This window comes from Arachis ipaensis, chromosome B01, assembly GCF_000816755.2.
Source record: "Arachis ipaensis cultivar K30076 chromosome B01, Araip1.1, whole genome shotgun sequence".
NCBI lineage: Eukaryota > Viridiplantae > Streptophyta > Magnoliopsida > Fabales > Fabaceae > Arachis > Arachis ipaensis.
The window spans coordinates 112,267,514-112,287,661 of record NC_029785.2 but is presented as its reverse complement, the minus strand read 5'-3'; the positions used below and the strand labels follow the sequence as shown (position 1 = coordinate 112,287,661).

The following is a 20,148-nucleotide window of genomic DNA, read 5'->3' as shown; positions in this document are numbered from 1 at the left end:
TCTCTGATCCTTTTTGTCATTTCAGTGCTTATTTGAGTTCTTAGACTAGATGCTCTGTAAGGGGGCGACTCTTTAAGATAAGCTTTCAGCCAGCACTCCCGAACCAGTTGGTTCAAGGTGTTAGGTGTTAAGACACCCCTAAGGACTTACTCCCTCAAGTCTCTTTCTCCCATATATACACACCACAGGCACATGGTTTGTTTATTTTCTTTCTTGAGACCTTGGTGTCCAGCACCTCTTTGGGTTACTAAGTGTTCTGTAGCAAGGGTTACTCTTGATAGTGGACTTTCAGCTGATAATCCCGAATTAGTTAACCTAAGTTACCAAGTGATAAGGCACCCCTAAGAGCTTATTCATCAAAGTAAATCCCTTACACAGGAACACCACAGACACTTCCCTCAAGATTCAAACCCTTGGTGCCTAGCCTTATTTCTTACTCTTTTTCTTTTATTCTTAACTTTCATTTTTCTATCCCTTTTCTTATTGGGATCTTGTTATTCAGCTAGTCTCATGGGGTGTGTTTCAAGCATATGATTCAGGATCGATAGTTGCTTTCACACCTTGTTGGTGAACCAACTTAGCTAATCTATTACCGCACCACAAAATTAAGAACTTACTCCACAATATGAATTCCACTCTGGTCTTTGATAACACACATTCTCTTTTTATTTAAAAAGGAGACAAGCATAAAAGTAAGCAAGGTGAAAATCCAGCAGGTATCGTGGACAGCACACATATGACAAAAGCAATAAAGCAACATTAAACTCTTAATTATCTAAACTAATGAGCAACTATAGATCAAGTTCCTTCGGACTTCCAATTTTTAGCATTTTAAGTATATGGAATTAAGTAACAATACAACCTTCGGGTGATGGTTTCTTGCTATCCCCTTGTTGTCCTCATCCATAGTTTTTGCTCCTTCACTTCCTTGGATGATGGTGCACTATTTCCTCAGAAGGTTCCTGCAAAGTTATTGGAAGTTGCTTGTTTCCAAAGCACTTGAGACATAGTTATCTTGCATGTATGTTTGCGAATTTCTGAACTTAATTTGGTGTGTGAACACTAAACTTAGTTCTTTTGCCTAGTACAACAGATTGCATACTTGCAGAGAGCCTCATATGTTGTTATTAACAAAACAACCATTAACTTCAGACTAAACTACTGCTAAGTGGTTCCTCTGATTGGTTGGAGCTAGCAATCTGTCATTAGAGTATAGTATGATTATAACGAATATCTTTGGTGGAACACCAAACTTAAAACTGCACTTTCACTCTTGGATTTGTTTTGGTGTGGAACACCAAACTTAGCTCCTCGCAATACAGGAAAAACAACTTGTGATTTTTATTGAAATGACGATGAAAAAGAAACCACCTCAGGTTGGGTTGCCTCCCAATAAAGCGCTCTTTTAGCGTCGCTAGCTCGACGATTCCTCCATTACTTGAGATGATACTTCACTTTGGGGTTTTCCCCCATGTTGCCCATATAGTGTTTGAGCCTTTGTCCGTTCACAGTGAAAGTCCTCTTCGAACTTTCATCCATGATTTCTATGTGCCCATATGGCGAGACTTTTGTGACAAGAAAGGGTCTTGACCACCTTGATTTGAGTTTGCCTGGGAACAGTCTCAATTTGGAGTTGTAGAGGAGTACTTGCTGCCCCTTTTCGAAACTCCTTGGTGCTAGATGCAGGTCATGTTTCCTCCTTGCCTTTTCTTTATAAATCTTGGCATTTTCATAGGCTTGAGATCTAAATTCCTCCATCTCTTGCAGCTGCAAGATCCTCTTTGCACCAGCAGCGATGCTGTCAAAATTTAATAACTTGAGCGCCCAGAGAGCTTTGTGTTCCAGCTCCAGTGGTAGATGACAAGCTTTCCCATACACTAGTTGGTATGGGGACATCCCTAGTGGCGTTTTGAATGCTGTTTTGTATGCCCAAAGAGCATCATCCAGCTTTTTTGACCAATCCTTTCTTGATGTACCCACAGTCTTTTCCAAAATCCTTTTTAGCTCTCTGTTAGATATCTCAGTTTACCCACTTGTTTGGGGATGGTAAGGGGTGGCAACCTTGTGTTTCATCCCGTATCGTAGGAGAAGAGCTTCTAGTGGTCTGTTACAAAAATGGCTCCCTCCATCACTGATGAGTGCTCTTGGAACTCCAAACCGGCTAAAGATATTCTTCCTGAGGAAGTTCATGACCACCTTGTTATCATTCGTTGGAGTTGCAATAGCCTCCACCCACTTGGAAACGTAATCCATTGCTACCAAGATGTATTTGTTTGAATATGAAGTTGGGAATGGTCCCATGAAATCGATTCCCCACACATCAAATAGTTCCAGTTCTAAGATGAAGTTTTGTGGCATCTCATTTCTTTTGGGCAAGTTTTCAGCTCTTTGTCATTCATTGCAGTTCTTCACTAGTTCTTTGGCATCCTTGAAAAGGGTGGGCCAAAAGAATCCACTTTGTAACACCTTGGCTGCAGTTCTGTCTCCTCCAAAATGGCCTCCATAGCACGAGCTGTGGCAATTCCACAGGACCTCTCGTCCTTCTTCTTCTGAAATACATCTTCTCAGGATTCCATCTGAACACTTCTTGAAGAGATATGGCTCATCCCAGACAAAATATTTTGCATCATTTATGAGCTTTCTTTTTTGATGTTTGTTGATCTCTGGAGGTAGATCCCCAGTTGCCTTGAAGTTGGCAATGTCTGCAAACCATGGTGCTTTGTGAACTGTCATCAACTGCTCATTAGGAAAGAGCTCATTTACACTTGTATCATGTGCTCCACCTTTATCATGAGGGATTCTGGATAGGTGATCTGCTACCTTGTTCTCCACTCATTTCTTGTCTCTAATTTCAATGTTGATCGAACTCCTGCAATAATAAGACCCACCTTATTAGTCTTCGTTTTGATTCTTGCTTGGCAAACAAATATTTAAGTGCTGTGTGATCTGTGAAAACAATCACTTTAGCACCAATAAGGTATGATCTAAACTTGTCAAATGCAAATACTATTGCTAGCAACTCCTTTTCAGTAGTGGTATAATTTTTTTGAGTGTCATTGATGACTTTGCTAGCATAGTAGATCACATGGACCAAGTTATCTTTCCTCTGCCCTAACACGGCCCCAACTGCAAAATCAGATACATCACACATCAATTCAAAAGGTAAGTTCCAATCAGGTGGGGAAATGATAGGGGCAGAGGACAACCTTTGTTTCAAATTTTCAAATGCTAGCATGCATTTTTTATCGAAGACAAACGGTGTATCAGATACAAGGAGATTGCTTAAGGGTTTGGCTATCTTTGAAAAATCTTTAATAAATCTTCTGTAAAAGCCAGCATGCCCTAAAAAACTCCTAATTGCCTTGACATCACTGGGTGGGGGAAGTTTTTCAATAAGTTCCACCTTAGCTCTGTCAACCTCAATGCATTGGTTAGAAACCTTATGGCCAAGGACTATTCCTTCAGTTACCATAAAGTGACATTTCTCCCAGTTCAGGACCAGATTGGTCTCTTGGATCCTTTTCAATACCAAGGCTAGGTGATTTAGGCAACTAGGAAAGGAATCTCCGAATACCGAAAAATCATCCATAAAGACTTCAATGAATTTCTCTATCATATCCGAGAAGATAGATAGCATGTAGCGTTGGAAAGTTGCAGGCGCATTACATAGCCCAAATGGCATGCGCCTGTAAGCAAACACTCCATATGGGCAAGTAAATGAGGTTTTCTCTTGGTCTCTAGGATCAACCACTATTTGGTTATATCCTGAATAACCGTCGAGAAAACAATCCTGCGAGTCTTTCCAACATCTAATCCATGAATGGAAGGGGGAAATGATCTTTTCGTGTAGCTTCATTTAGTTTTCTGTAGTCTATGCACATCCGCCATCCTGTGACGGTCCTGGTGGGGATTAGTTCGTTCCTCTCATTGGGAACTACAGTGATTCCTCCCTTTTTCGGAACAACATGCACGGGGCTGACCTAGGGGCTGTCTGAGATCGGGTAGATTACCCCTCCCTGCCACAACTTCATAACTTCCTTTTGTACCACTTCCTTCATGATTGGGTTCAGCCTCCTTTGGGATTGAATGGATGGTTTGGCATCATCTTCCAATAGTATTTTATGCATGCATATGGCCGAACTGATCCCTTTTAAGTCAATGAGGGTCCATCCAATGGCATCTTTATGCCTTCGCAACACTTGGAGCAGTTTATTCTCTTGATCTTGGTTGAGGGATGAGTTTATGATCACTGGGTAGCTTTCATTCTCGCCTAAGTATGCATATTTGAGAGTGGGTGGTAGTGCTTTGAGTTCAAGTTTGGGTGCTTCTAACTTTTCATTCTCTTCTTTTGGTGCACCTTGTATATGAATCTCTGCTGTTGCAACCTCTTCACTAGACGTTGACTCCTCCTCTGTTAACCTTTCAAGTTCTTCTTCTTAAAAGCTCTCCTGCACTGCATCTTCCAGTGAGTCCAACCTCATACATTCTCCCAATTATTCTGGTGGGTAACTCATGGCCTTGAACACATTGAATGTCATCTTTTCATTGTGTAATCTTAAGGTGAGGTCACCTTTTTGGACATCAATGACAGCTCCAGCAGTAGCTAAGAACGGTCTTTCCAGGATGATAGAGGCCTTGGCTTCCTCCTGCATGTCCAACACCACAAAGTCTGCTGGGAAGATGAAATCCCCCACCTTCACCAGCAAATCTTCCACTACACCATGAGGGAACTTGAACGATCGGTCTGCCAGTTGTAAGGCCATTTTTGTTGGCTTAGCCTCCTCGATTTTCATTTTTCTCATCATAGCTACTGACATCAGATTTACGCTGGCTCCTAAGTCACATAGAGCCTTCTCCACTGTGATTTTCCCTATAATACAAGGGATCTGGAAACTCCCAGGATCCTTCAATTTTTGGGATAGTTTATGCTGAATGATAGCACTACATTCTTCTGTTAGTATCACAGTTTCGTTGCTCTTCCAACTTCTCTTCTTAGTCATTAATTCCTTCAAGAACTTGGCATAGAGCGGCATTTGCTCTATTGCTTCAGCAAAGGGTATGTTAATCTGTAATTTTTTGAAGATTTCTAAAAATCTGGAGAACTGGCTGTCATCCTCCTTCTTCTTTAGTTGTTGAGGATATGGGACTTTGGGAACATATGGCTTCAGCTCTCCTTCTTTTTGGTTTGAGTTGGAGGTGGGGACTTGAACTTCATCTTGTCCCTCTTTCTGTCCAACTGAATCTTTCTCTTGTGGTTGCTTGAGAGTTTCCTTCAATTCTTTTCCACTTCTGAGGGTGATAGCCTGACACTCCTCCTTTTGGTTTGAGTCTACATCACTGCAAGGGTTGTGGCTGAAAATTTGCTTGAATAGGTATCCAATTTGTGTCTCAAGTTTCTTGATGGCAGCATCTTGATTCTGCATGTTGGACTGCACTTCTTCTCGGAATGCCTTACTGTCTTGAATCTCTTTGCTTATGCCCTCAAGTAGGGTCTCAATTCTGGAGAGTCTATCTTTAGATGATGGTGAGTTGAGAGTGGAGGGATGAGAAGGGCCATTTTGGCCTTGGTATGGATGTGAAGAGGTGTTGTTAGGGTGGTGTTGATATGATCTCTGTGTGGAATGTTGGTGAGCTGCATGGTTGTTGGGGTTGTGACGTCTCTGATCTTGGCCTTGATCTTGTTGATTTTCCCACCCAAAGTTTGGGTGATTCCTCCATCCAGGGTTATAGGTCTTGGAGTATGGGTCATGGTTCTACCTGGGTGAGTTTCCAATGTAGTTGGCTTGTTCATGCTCACTTTCTGCTTCTGCATTCACTCCCTCTTGAGTTGTTGATGAGGTGGTGATTGCTGCTACTTGGTTCGTCTCCATCTTCTTGGTGAGGTTAGCTAATTGCTTGGTAATGAGCTTGTTTTGGGCCAGCAGTGCATCTACATTGTTTAGCTCCATCACTCCTCTAGTGTTGCCTCTTTCGGAAGCATAGAAGAAGTCATTCTCTGCTACAGTTTCAATGACATCTATGGCCTCCTTAATGGTCTTCTTCTTGTTCAGAGATCCTCCGGATGAGTGGTCTGCTGCCTTCTTTGATTCATAAGAAAGGCCTTCATAGAAAATGTGTAGCTGCACCCATTCATTGAATATATCCGGTGGGCACCTTCTTGTCAGATCCTTGAACCTCTCCCATGCTTCGTATAGAGTCTCACCATCTTGCTGCCTGAATGTTTGTACCTCAGCTCTCAACCTGTTGATCCGTTGAGGAGGATAAAATCTTGCCAGGAATTTGTTCACCACATCTTCCCAGGTTGCTAAACTCTCCTTTGGGAAGGACTCTAACCATTTGGATGCCTTGTCCTTGAGTGAGAAGGGAAACAGAAGTAGTCTATAGGTGTCAGGATGAACACCATTGGACTTCACAGTATCACATATCCTCAGGAAGGTGGTTAGATGTTGATTGGGGTCTTCTTGGATGCCTCCTCCGAATGAACAGTTGTTCTGAACAAGGGTGATGAGCTGTGGCTTTAGTTCAAAGTTGTTGGCATGTATGGTTGGCCTTTGGATGCTACTCCCACAGTTTCCTGGGTTTGGATTGATGTAAGAGCCTAGAACCCTTATCTCTTGCCCAGCATGATTTGCTAGACCTTCTCTGCCATGGTTGTGAGCCTCTTCTTCATGATGGTTCTCCATATTCTCCTCCATGTCTGGTTCAAAGTACTCTTCCTCTTCCTTAGCACCCACTACTCTTTTTCCTCTTGCTTCCCTCCTTAATCTAAGGAAGGTCCTCTCTGGTTTAGAATCAAAGGAAGTTGAAGTCCTGCTTCTTCTCCCTGTTATACACCCAACAAGGCACAAGGAAGGAAACATATGTAGAAAGTGTTTCTTGTTAGAAATGCTGTTAGTGTGAGTGATGCAATATATCAAACAGTTAGTGTGTTAGTGAACTGAATGGTAAATAACGAAGAAAATGGGTAAGGGAAAGGGAAGATAATAACTGAACAGAAAGTAAATTACTCAAATGAACTTAAATCAAAGAAAAGAAAAATGCTCAATCTAGTTATCCTCCAATTTAATCATTGTTGATACAAAATCAATCCCCAGCAACGGCGCCATAAACTTGACAGCACGGAAATTTGTCTCTCAACAATTTTCCTTCGGCAAGTGTACCGAATTGTCGTCAAGTAAAAACTCACAATAGAGTGAGGTCGAATCCCACAGGGATTGATTGGTCAAGCAACTTTAATTAGAGGGCTGTTCTAGTTGAGCGAAGCAGAATTTGATTTGATAGTTACAGAAAATTAAATGGCGGGAAAGTAGATAGCAGAAAATGTAAATGCTGGAAGTAAAGAGCTGAAAATAAATGGCGGAAAGTAAATTGCAGAATTGTAAATGGGAATGGGGAAGATGCTCATAAAAGTAAATTGCAGAAATTAAAGAGAATGGGTAAGATCAGAAATGGGGGATTCATTGGGCTTAGAAAAAATTAATAATTAGAAAAACTCTTAGCAAGGTATCAGAAAAATTAATCAATCAACTGCTGAGTCTGATAACTCAAGTATTACCAATTACTTAACCAAAACCAAAAGGAGAAAAATCTAAATTAAATTGAAAGCATCATAAATAGAATAAAATAATCATAAATCTGAAATACCTCAAATTATATTAAATAGAATATTCAAATCTAACATGAAAAGTTCATAAGCCAATTTGGCAACATAAGTAATTAACAAGTAAAATCATTAGAGTAACTAAAAGTAGAAGAGAACATAAAATTAAAGTTGGGAACATTGAACCTGGAACGGAGTAATAACCATAAAGTAAAAGAAATCCTAATTCTAAAACCTAAGAGAGAGGAGAGAACCCTCTCTCTCTCTCTAAAACTACATCTAAAACCTAAAATTATATATTCTGAATGTTGTATGAATTGTTGGATTGATTTTCCCACTTTATAGCCTCTAATCTGTGTTTTTTGGGTCGAGAACCGGGTCAAAAACAGCCCAGAAATCGCCCCCAGCGATTTCTGGTACGTACAGGTCGCTGCAAAGTCATGCGTTAGCGTCGTCCACGCGTTAGCGTGGATTGGATTTTTTCCAGGTCACGCATCCGCGTGATCCACGCGTGCGCGTCACCTGGCTTCGGGACAGTGGTGCACGAATTGTAAATCAGACTTTTCACAAAAGTGCATTGGGTCGTCCAAGTAATACCTTACGTGAGTAAGGGTCGATCCCACGGAGATTGTCGGCTTGAAGCAAGCTATGGTTATTTTGTAATTCTTAGTCAGGAAATTAATAATAAAATGGTTGGGTTTACGAGAAGTAATTAACAAAAAATAAATAATACTTGTTATGCAGTAATGGAGAACAGATTGAGGTTTTGGAGATGCTCTGTTTTCTGAATCTCTGCTTTCCTACTGTCTTCTTCTTCACGCACGCAGATCTCCTTCCATGGCAAGCAATATGTTGGTGGATCACCGTTGTCAATGGCTACCATCCATCCTCTCAGTGAAAATGGTCCAAATGCGCTGTCACCGCACGGCTAATCATCTGTCGGTTCTCACTCATGTTGGAATAGAATCCATTGATTCTTTTGCGTCTGTCACTACGCCCAACACTCGTGAGTTTGAAGCTCATCACAGTCATCCCTTCTCGAATCCTACTCTGAATACCACAGACAAGATTTAGACTTTCTGGATCTTAAGAATGGCCGCCAATAATTCTAGCCTATACCACGAAGACTCTGATCATAAACTAGGAGGCTAAGAGATACACACTCAAGCTAGTGCAGATAGAACGGAGGTGGTTGTTAGGCACGCGTTCATAGGTGAGAATGATGATGAGTGTCACGGATTATCACATTCGTCAGGGTGAAGTGCGAGTGAATATTTTATAATAGAAACAAGCGTGATTGAATGAAAAATAGTAGTAATTGCATTAATTCATCGAAACACAGCAGAACTCCTCACCCCCTATCATGGAGTTTAGAGACTCATACCGTAGAGATACAATGTAAAATGTGAAAAAATGTCATTGATAGCATGGAAATTTGTCTGTCAACAATTTTCCTTCGGCAAGTGTACCGAATTTTCGTCAAGTAAAAACTCACAATAGAGTGAGGTCGAATCCCACAGGGATTGATTGGTCAAGCAACTTTAATTAGAGGGCTGTTCTAGTTGAGCGAAGCAGAATTTGATTTGATAGTTGCAGAAAATTAAATGGCGGGAAAGTAGATAGTAGAAAATGTAAATGCTGGAAGTAAAGAGCTGAAAATAAATGGCGGAAAGTAAATTGCAGAATTGTAAATGGGAATGAGGAAGATGCTCATAAAAGTAAATTGCAGAAATTAAAGTGAATGGGTAAGATCAGAAATGGGGGATTCATTGGGCTTAGGAGATGTTGCATTCTCCGGATCAAGTTCATTCTCAATCTCTTCCTCAATCAATGCATTCATTGATCTCCTTGGCAATCTTAAGTGATCGAATTCCAATTCCTTGGTAATTCAATCTCTCAATTCTTGATCAATAGCCAATTCCTTGGTCAATTGCTCATGAGAAGAGATGAAGTATGGTCACTGATTATACCACTTGCATTCCCAAATCAAGTGTTGGTAGGGTTATAGTCACCATACCCTTCCAACTCCCAATTTGGTCCAACATGAGAAAGCATTTCTAGCATGATCTCTTCATTCCTCTTCCAAGATTCAGAAGAGATCCAAGTATGAATAGCTTCTTTTCCAAGATAACTACCCAATTGGATGAAGATTGAAAGCTTTCTAGTAAAATCAAGAGAAAAGATAGAGAAAGAAGAATGAAAACTAATATTGATCCATCAAATTACAACAGAGCTCCCTAACCCAATGAAAGGGGTTTAGTTGTTCATAGCTCTGGGAATAGAAAACAAGGATGGAAGATACATTCTGAAAAGTAAAACTAGAAGTGCAGAGAAAGTAAAATATTACAGAGAGTAGTTCTCAAAACTCCTCCCTCTCCAAAACTTCTTTCTAATTCAAAACTACCCCTATATATATTACTCTTCTGATCTTCTAGTTGATTCTTCAAGTCTTGGATATGGGCCTTTGGATCTTGAATCATGTAAAGTGCACAATGTATGCTTAAATCAAGATGTAAGTGAAATTCCACCAAAAACTTGCTTATTTCCTAAGAAAATGCATGAAACTACCCTAAAACAGTAAAGAAAAGGTCAGTAAAACTGGCCAAAATGCCCTGGCATCAGTCATGAGATGCAAAATAAATCTCTAAAAGTAGTTTTTATACTAAGCTGGTGACCTAGGTTTACAGGAATTGAGTAAACTAAGATAGATAGTGCAGAAATCCACTTTCGGGGCCTACTTAGTGTGTGCTTGGGATGAGCATTGAAGCTTCCATGTGTAGAGACTTTATTTGGAGTTAAACACCAGGTTGTGGCCTGTTTCTGGCGTTTAACTCTGGTTTGCAACCTGTTTCTAGCGTTTAACGACAGAATATGGTAAAGACTTGGCGTTAAATGCCAATTTGAGTCGTCAAAAATTGGGCAAAGTATAGACTATTATATATTGCTGGAAAGACCTGAATGTCTACTTTTCAACGCAATTAAGAGTGTGTGAATTGCGCATCTGTAGCTCCAGAAAATCTATTTCGAGTGCAGAGAGGTCAGAATCCAACAGCATCTGCAGTCCTTTTTCAGCTTCTGAATCAGATTTTTGCTCAGGTCCCTCAATTTCAGCCAGAAAATACCTGAAATTACAGAAAAATACACAAACTCATAGTAAAGTCCAGAAATATAATTTTTGCATAAAAACTAATAAAAATATAATAAAAAGTGGCTAAATCATACTAAAAACTACCTAAAAACAATGCCAAAAAGCGTATAAATTATCCACTCATCACAACACCAAACTTAAATTGTTGCTTGTCCCCAAGCAAATGAAAATCAAATAGGATAAAAAGAATAGAATATACTATAAATTCCAAAATATCAATGAAACTTAGATCCAATTAGATGAGCGGGACTAGTAGCTTTTTGCCTCTGAACAGTTTTGGCATCTCACTTTATCCTTTGAAGTTCAGAATGATTGGCATCTATAGGAACTCAGAATTTAGATAGTGTTATTGATTCTCCTAGTTCAGTATGTTGATTCTTGAACACAGCTACTTTATGAGTCTTGGCCGTGGCCCTAAACACTTTGTTTTCAGTATTATCACCGGATACATAAATGCCACAGATATATAACTGGGTGAACCTTTTCAGATTGTGACTCAGCTTTGCTAGAGTCCCAAATTAGAGGTGTCCAGGGTTCTTAAGCACACTCTTTTTTGCTTTAGATCACGACTTTAACCGCTCAGTCTCAATCTTTTCACTTGACACCTTCACGCCACAAGCACATGGTTAGGGTCAGCTTGGTTTAGCCGCTTAGGCCAGGATTTTATTCCTTTGGGCCCTCCTATCCACTGATGCTCAAAGCCTTTGATCCTTTTTACCCTTTCCTTTTAGTTTAAAGGGTTACTGGCTTTTTGCTCTTGCCTTTTGGTTTAAAGAGCTATTGGCTTTTTCTGCTTGCTTTTTCTTTTTCTTTCTTTTTTTTTTCTTTTATTTTCGCCATTTTTTTCAAGCTTTGGTCTTCACTGCTTTTTCTTGCTTCAAGAATCAATTTTATGATTTTTTAGATTATCAAATAATATTTCTCCTTTTTCATTATTCTTTCAAGAGCCAACAATTTTAACATTCATAAACAACAAATTCAAAAGACATATGCACTGTTCAAGCATTCATTCAGAAAACAAAAAGTATTGCCACCACATTAATATAATTAAACTAATTTCAAGATAAAAATTGAAATTCATGTACTTCTTGTTCTTTTCTAATTAGGAACATTTTTCATTTAAGAAAGGTGGAGGATTTATGGGACATTCATAACTTTAAGGCATAGACACTAGACACTAATGATCTTGTAGTAAAGACACAAAACATAGTCAAACATAAAGCTTAAAACCGAAAACAGAAAAACAAATAGACAAGGAGATTAAGGAACAGGTCCACCTTAGTGAAGGTGGCATCTTCTTCCTTTTGAAGAACCAATGGTGCTCTTGAGCTCCTCTATGTCTCTTCCTTGCCTTTGTTGCCCCTCCCTCATGGCTCTTTGATCTGCAGTCAAATGCTCTACCACTGAACTATGGACCCTTGAAATGAACCTGTCTATTTCTCATGACTCGGGGGGTGGAAGCAACTGCCTTCCTTTTCCTCTTTCTAGAGGTTTCTCCGGCCTTAGGTGGAATAAATGGTTATGGAAAAACAAAAAGCAACGCTTTTTTTTCCACACCAAACTTAAAAGGTTTGATCGTCCTCGAGCAAAAGAAGAAAGAAGGGGGTAGAAGGAGAAGTGGAGGAGATCCTGGGGAAGAGAGAATAAGTTGGGATTGGTGGGGATCCTGTGGGGTCCATAGATCCTGAGGGGTCAAGGACTTCACATCCCTGCTCCATTTAGGCATGCAAAACGCCCTTAGAGTGTGATTCTGGCGTTAAACGCTAGGTTGCAGCCTGTTTCTGGCATTTAACGCCAACTTTTCTTCCCTTTCTGGTGTTTAATACCAACTTGGTGCTCTGTTCTGGTGTTAAACGCCAGCTTGTTGCTTCTTTCTGGCGTTAAACGCCTAGAATGGTGCCAAACTGGGCGTTTAACGCCCATTCTGCTACTCTTACTGGCGTTTAAATGCCAGTAAATCTGTCCTCCAGGGTGTGCTATTTTTGATGCTATTTTTGATTCTGCTTTACTTCTGCAGCTGTTTTTATGACTCCACATGATCATCAACCTACAGAAAACTTAAAATAACAATGGAAAATGAAATGAAAAAGTAATTAACATAGATAAATAAGATTGGGTTGCCTCCCAATAAGCGCTTCTTTACTGTCAATAGCTTGACATTACTGAGCCTTATAGTTTGTAATGTCTGCAAACCACGCAGCTTCCTGAATAGCAAATAATTGCTCATCCAGAAACATTTCAGAGATCTCAGTAGGAGGGAGGGATGCTCCTGCTACTGGTTCTATTCAGGACAGGTGATCAGCTACTTGATTCTCTGTTCCTTTTTTGTCTCTTATTTCTATATCAAACTCTTGCAAAAGTAACACCCATCTTATGAGTCTGGGTTTTGAATCCTGCTTTGTGAGGAGATATTTTAGAGCAGCATGGTCAGTGTACACAATCACTTTTGATCCTACTAAGTAAGATCTAAACTTGTCAATGGCATAAACCACTGCAAGCAATTCCTTTTTTGTGGGTGTGTACTTTTTCTGCGCATCATTTAAAATACGGCTAGCATAGTAAATGACGTGCAGAAGCTTGTCATGCCTCTGTCCTAATACTGCACCAATAGCATGGTCACTGGCATCACACATTAATTCGAATGGTAATGTCCAGTCTGGTGCAGAAATGACAGGTGCTGTGACCAACTTAGCCTTCAGAGTCTCAAAGGCCTGCAAACACCCTGTGTCAAAGACAAATGGTGTGTCAGTAGCTAGCAGATTACTCAGAGGTTTTGCAATTTTTGAAAAATCTTTTATAAACCTCCTGTTGAATCCTGCATGCCCCAGAAAGCTTCTGATTGCTTTAACATTGGCAAGTAGTGGTAATTTTTCAATTACCTCCACCTTAGCTTGATCCACCTCTATTCCCTTGTTCAAAATTTTGTGCCCAAGGACAATTTCTTCAGTCACCATAAAGTGACATTTCTCCGAGTTTAAAACTAAGTTAGTCTCTTGGCACTTTTTCAGAACAAGTGCTAGATGGTCAAGACAGGAGCTGAATGAGTCTCCAAATACTGAGAAGTCATCCATGAAGACTTCCAGAAATTTCTCTACCATATCAGAGAAGATAGAAAGCATGCACCTCTGAAAGGTTGCAGGTGCATTGCACAGACCAAATGGCATCCTTCTGTAGGCAAACACTCCAGATGGACATGTGAATGTTGTTTTCTCTTGGTCCTGAGGATCTACTGCAATTTGGTTGTAACCTGAATAGCCATCCAAAAAGTAGTAGTATTCATGCCCTGCTAGTCTCTCTAGTATCTGGTCTATGAATGGTAAAGGAAAATGATCCTTCCTGGTGGCTGTATTGAGCCTTCTGTAGTCAATACACATGCGCCACCCTGTAACTATTCTTGTAGGAACCAGTTCATTCTTTTCATTATGAACCACTTTTATTCCTCCCTTCTTGAGGACAACATGGACAGGGCTCACCCAGGGGCTATCAAAAATAGGATAAATAATCCCAGCCTCTAGTAATTTAGCGACCTCTTTCTGCACTACCTCCTTCATGGTGGGATTTAGCCGCCTCTGTGGTTGAACCACTGGCTTAGCATCCTCCTCCAATAGGATTTTGTGCATGCATCTGGCTGGACTAATGCCCTTAAGATCACTTATGGACCACCCAAGAGCTGTCTTGTGTGTCCTTAGCACCTGAATTAGTGCGTTCTCTTCCTGTGGCTCTAAAGCAGAGCTTATGATCACGGAAAAAGTGTCATTTTCTCCCAGAAATGCATATTTCAGGGATGGTGGTAGTGGTTTGAGCTCGGGTTTAGGAGGCTTCTCCTCTTCCTGAGGAGTCTTCAGAGGTTCTTCTATTTTCTCTGGTTCCTCCATATCAGGCTGAACATCTTTAAAAATGTCCTCTAGCTCTGATTCGAGACTCTCAATCATATTGAACTCTTCCACCAGGGAGTCAATAATATCAACGCTCAGACAGTCTTTTGATGTGTCTAGATGCTGCATAGCTTTGACAACATTCAACTTAAACTCATCCTCATTGACTCTCAAGGTTATCTCCCCTTTTTGGACATCAATGAGGGTTCGTCCAGTTGCTAGGAAAGGTCTTCCTAGAATGAGAGTTGCACTCTTGTGCTCCTTCATTTCCAGCACTACAAAGTCAGTAGGAAAGGAAAATGGCCCAACCTTGACAATCATGTCCTCAATTATGCCTGATGGATATTTAATAGAGCCATAAGCAAGTTGAAGACATATCTGGGTTGGTTTGACCTCTTCAGTCAAGCCAAGCTTTCTGATAGTGGATGCAGGGATTAGATTGATACTTGCCCTAAGATCACATAGAGCTGTCTTGGTACAAGTACCCTCTAATGTGCATGGTATCATAAAGCTTCCGGGATCCTTAAGCTTTTCTGGTAAGCTTGTTAGAATGGCTGCACTGTATTCTTCACTGAGAAAAACTTTTTCAGTTTCTCTCCAATCCTTCTTATGACTTAAGATCTCTTTCATGAACTTAGCATAAGAGGGTATTTGCTCAAGTGCCTCTGCAAACGAAATCTTTATTTTAAGAGTCCTGAGATAGTCTGCAAAGCGGGCAAATTGTTTATCCTGTTCCGCTTGGCAGAATTTCTGAGGATAAGGCATTTTGGCTTTATATTCTTCAACCTTAGTTGCTGCATGTTTATTTCCTACAGAGGCAGGTTGAGAAGCCTTCTTAAGGGAGTTATTATCAGCACTTGTAAGTGTCTGATCCCTCACTGTTATTTGGACGCCAGGACTAGACGTGGATTGGACGTTTAACGCCAGATTCCTATCATTTTCTGGCGTTTGAATGCCAGAACTGGACATGGATTGGGAGTTTAACGCCAGTTTTTCACCCGTTTCTGGAGTTTGATCACCAGACTTATTCCTCTCTGGGATCTTACTGTCCTCAGAGGGATTTTGGGTAGCATGTTGCTCATCCTCTGTCAGTTGTTCCTTTCTTGGCTTTCTGCTACTGTGAGTTGAGGTATTTAATATTTTTCCACTTCTTAATTGAACTGCTTGATACTCCTCTATTATCTGTTTTGATAACTGCTGTTTTGTCTGATTCAATTGTGATTCCATATCCTTGTTAGCATTTTTGGTTTCTTGTAGCATCTCCTTAAATTCTGCTAACTGCCTTGTTATAGAAGATAGTTGCTGATTGAGTTCAGCAACTTGTTCCTGAGGACTAAAGTCAGTTGATACTGCCTTAGCTTCTTCTTTCATGGAGGACTCATTACTTATGTACAGATGCTGATTTTTAGCAACTATATCAATAAGCTCTTGAGCCTCTTCAATAGTCTTTCTCATGTGTATGGATCCACCAGCTGAGTGGTCTAGAGATATCTGAGCTTTTTCTGTAAGCCCGTAGTAGAAGATGTCTAACTGCACCCACTTTGAAAATATTTCAAAGGGGCATTTCCTTAGCATCCCTCTGTACCTCTCCCAGGTATTATAAAGGGATTCATCATCCTATTGTTTAAAGCCTTGGATGTCCAGCCTTAGCTGTGTCATCCTTTTTGGAGGGAAATATTGATTCAAGAATTTGTCTGATAACTGTTTCTATGTTCTTATGCTTGCTGTAGGTTGGTTATTTAACCACCTTTTAGCTTGATCTTTTACAACAAATGGAAACAATAATAATCTGTAGACATCCTGATCTACTTCTTTGTCACGTACTGTGTCAGCAATTTACAAGAACTGTGCCAGAAACTCAATAGGTTCTTCCTGTGGAAGACCGGAATATTGGCAATTTTGCTGCACCATGACAATGAGCTGAGGATTTAGCTCAAAACTGCTTGCTTTGATGGGAGGTATATAGATGCTACTCCCATATGCAGCAGTAATGGGGTTAGCATATGACCCCAGAGTCCTTCTGGACTGTTCATTTCCCTTTAGGTCCATGATGGATAAAAGGGAATTGATATGAATTGCAAATAAAATATATTTTTATTTTTATTTTATTTAAATAGAATCAAACCGAATAATTAAAATTAAATAAAAATAATAAGATAAAATAAAATAATTAGAAATTACGTGAGTAAGGGTCGATCCCACGGAGATTGTCGGCTTGAAGCAAGCTATGGTTATTTTGTAATTCTTAGTCAACAAATTAATAATAAAATGGTTGGGTTTACGAGAAGTAATTAACAGAAAATAAATAATACTTGTTATGCAGTAATGGAGAACAGATTGAGGTTTTGGAGATGCTCTGTTTTCTGAATCTCTGCTTTCCTACTGTCTTCTTCTTCACGCACGTAGATCTCCTTCCATGACAAGCTATATGTTGGTGGATCATCATTGTCAATGGCTACCATCCATCCTCTCAGTGAAAATGATCCAAATGCGCTGTCACCGCATGGCTAATCATCTGTCGGTTCTCACTCATGTTGGAATATAATTCATTGATTCTTTTGCGTCTATCACTACGCCCAACACTCGCGAGTTTGAAGCTCGCCATAGTCATCCCTTCCCAAATCCTACTCTGAATACCACAGACAAGGTTTAGACTTTTCGGATCTCAGGAATGGCCGCCAATAATTCTAGCCTATACGATGAAGACTCTGATCATAAACTAGGAGGCTAAGAGATACACACTCAAGCTAGTGCAGATAGAATGGAGGTGGTTGTTAGGCACGCATTCATAGGTGAGAATGATGATGAGTGTCACGGATCATCACATTCGTTAGGGTGAAGTGCGAGTGAATATCTTAGAATAGAAACAAGCGTGATTAAATGAAAAACAGTAGTAATTGCATTAATTCATCGAAACATAGCAGAGCTCCTCACCCCCAATCATGGAGTTTAGAGACTCATTCCGTAGAGATACAATGTAAAACGTGAAAAAATGTCATGAGATGCAAAATAAATCTCTAAAAGTAGTTTTTATACTAAGCTGGTGACCTAGAGACTTTATTTGGAGTGTGTTTGGGCTGAGCATTGAAGCTTCCATGTGTAGAGACTTTATTTGGAGTTAAACTCCAGGTTGTAGCCTGTTTCTGGCGTTTAACTCTGGTTTACAACCTATTTCTGGCATTTAACGCCAGAATAGGGTAAAGACTTGGCGTTAAACGCTAATTTGCATCATCAAAACTTTGGCAAAGTATAGACTATTATATATTGCTGGAAATCCCTGAATGTCTACTTTCTAACGCAATTGAGAGCATGCCAATTGGGCTTCTGCAGCTCTAGAAAATCTATTTCGAGTGTAGAGAGTTCAGAATCCAACATCATCTGCAGTCCTTTTTCAGCCTCTGAATCATATTTTTGCTCAGGTCCCTCAATTTCAGCCAGAAAATACCTGAAATCATAGAAAAACACAAAAACTCATAGTAAAATCAAGAAATGTGATTTTTTCATAAAAACTAATAAAAATATAATAAAAGTGGCTAAATCATACTAAAAACTACCTAAAAACAATGCCAAAAAGCGTATAAATTATTTGCTCATCAAGAAGCAATGGCAAATTATATATTTTTGTGAAGCCCCGGATTTTATCTTTCCAATACAACTAGAACCGCGTCATTTGGACCTCTGTAGCTCAAGTTATGGTCGATTTAGTACCAAGAGGTCAGGCTGGACAGCTTTAGCAGTTCCTTCAGTTTTTTGTATTCCTTCCACTTTTGCATGCTTCCTTTCCATCCTCTAAGTCATTCCTGCCCCATAAACCCTATAATCACTTAACAAACATATCAAGGTATCGAATGGTAATAAGAGAGGATTAAGATTAGCTAAATTAAGACCAAAGAAGCATGTTTTCAACCATAGCAGAAAATCGGGAAGGAAAATGTAAGACATGCGAATTGTATGAATAAGTGTGAGAATAATGGATAAAATCCACTAGATTAAGGACAGGATAAACCCTAAAAATGGGGTTTATCAACCTCCCCACACTTAAACATTAGCATGTCCTCATGCTAAGCTCAAGAGAAGCTATAAAGGAGTGAAGAGGAATGGTAGAATGTATGAAATGCAACCTATCTATATGAATGCAACTAAATGTGAAATGCTTCTACCTACTTGGTTAAAAGTAAACAAACCTTTCAAGAACAAATATGAACTGGATTTCACTAATTCAAATCATAAAAATGAAGTACAAATAGACTTGCAGAAGAAAATAGCTCATGAAAGCCGGGAACAAGGAATCGAGCATCGAACCTCACTGGAAGTGTATGCACTCTAATCGCTCAGGTGTTTAAGGTTCGATCTCTCAATTCTCTACTAACCTTGCTCTCTAAGGCTTACTTTTCTTCTACCAATCAACAAAGAATTAATGCACAGATACACATATCAGGAGGTCTTTTAAGGGTTGTAATGGGGTTAGGGTCAAGGTAGGATTGTATTTGGCCAAGTGGACTAAAATCTGAATCCTTAATTAACTTAAACTTTTCCCACCTAACTTAAGACAATCCATGTAATCAAAATACAAAACCTAACTATCCATTAACCATGTTTACCACATATTCATGCATCCTAATTTTGAGTACAGTACATATGCATTGCTTTCACCATTTACTTTGGGGCATTTTGTCCCCTTTTATTTATTTGCTCTTTTTCTTTTCTTTATCTCTCTTTTTTTTCTTTTTTTTTATATACATCTATATATTTTTTTTCTTTTATTTTTCTCAATGCATATGATTAAATTATTGAATGCATGAACATGTCCTAAACGTTTCTTTCACATTTTCAGAAAATTCTAACATACTCAATTCTCAAACCAAATGTTTTCAAACCCAATTTTCCCACACTTAAATCATAAGCACTCTCACTAGTCTAAGCTAAACAAGGATTCAAATTAAGGACATTATTATTTTTCTCTTATTTAATGATGTGCTAAAGTAAAGAACAAAGGGGTATAATAGGGTCAACATTGGTTTGCAAAGGATAATGAAAGGGTAAGGCTATATGGGTATGTAAGCTCAGTGAAATAAAGCCTCAATCATATAAGTGAATGCATACATTAAACAATGGAAATATAGAATCAAGCAAGACAAAGATCACAATTTTAGAGAGAAAAACACACACCAAAAATAAAATATTGGTTGGTAAAATGCAACCAATCAAGTAGGCTCAAAATCTCACTGGTTTTGTGTGTTCGAGCTCTAAAACCATGTTCCAAATTAAAATTTCTTCAAACAAGTTTTTCGAAAAGTTTAATTCAAATTAGTGAAATGCTATAAAAAGTTTCTTGAAAAAGAAAATATTACTTCAACCAAGTGGTAAAATATGCACAAAAATCAAACAAACATGCAAATGCAACAACTCATTTAACAAAGAAAATTTAAACATTGGTGTTGAGAAGGAAATAATTAACCCATGGAGATCGGTATCGACCTCCCCACACTTAAAGATTGCACCGTCCTCGGTGCATGCTGAGATGT

The 20,148-nt window shown here is 39.4% G+C and overlaps 1 protein-coding gene across 1 annotated transcript in view; it reads right to left on the bottom strand.

The window, feature by feature from the left end:
• Positions 1–13,423, bottom strand: part of LOC110266420 — a gene marked incomplete at its 5' end in the record, with an annotated part of 29,667 nt that extends 16,244 nt beyond the window's left edge. Inside the window, 4 exons of the mRNA XM_021111064.1 lie at positions 2,038–2,255; positions 2,499–2,820; positions 13,055–13,098; positions 13,300–13,423. Of these exons, the coding sequence (XP_020966723.1) occupies positions 2,038–2,255; positions 2,499–2,820; positions 13,055–13,098; positions 13,300–13,423 (708 nt within the window). The remainder of the gene's footprint in view (positions 1–2,037; positions 2,256–2,498; positions 2,821–13,054; positions 13,099–13,299) is intronic.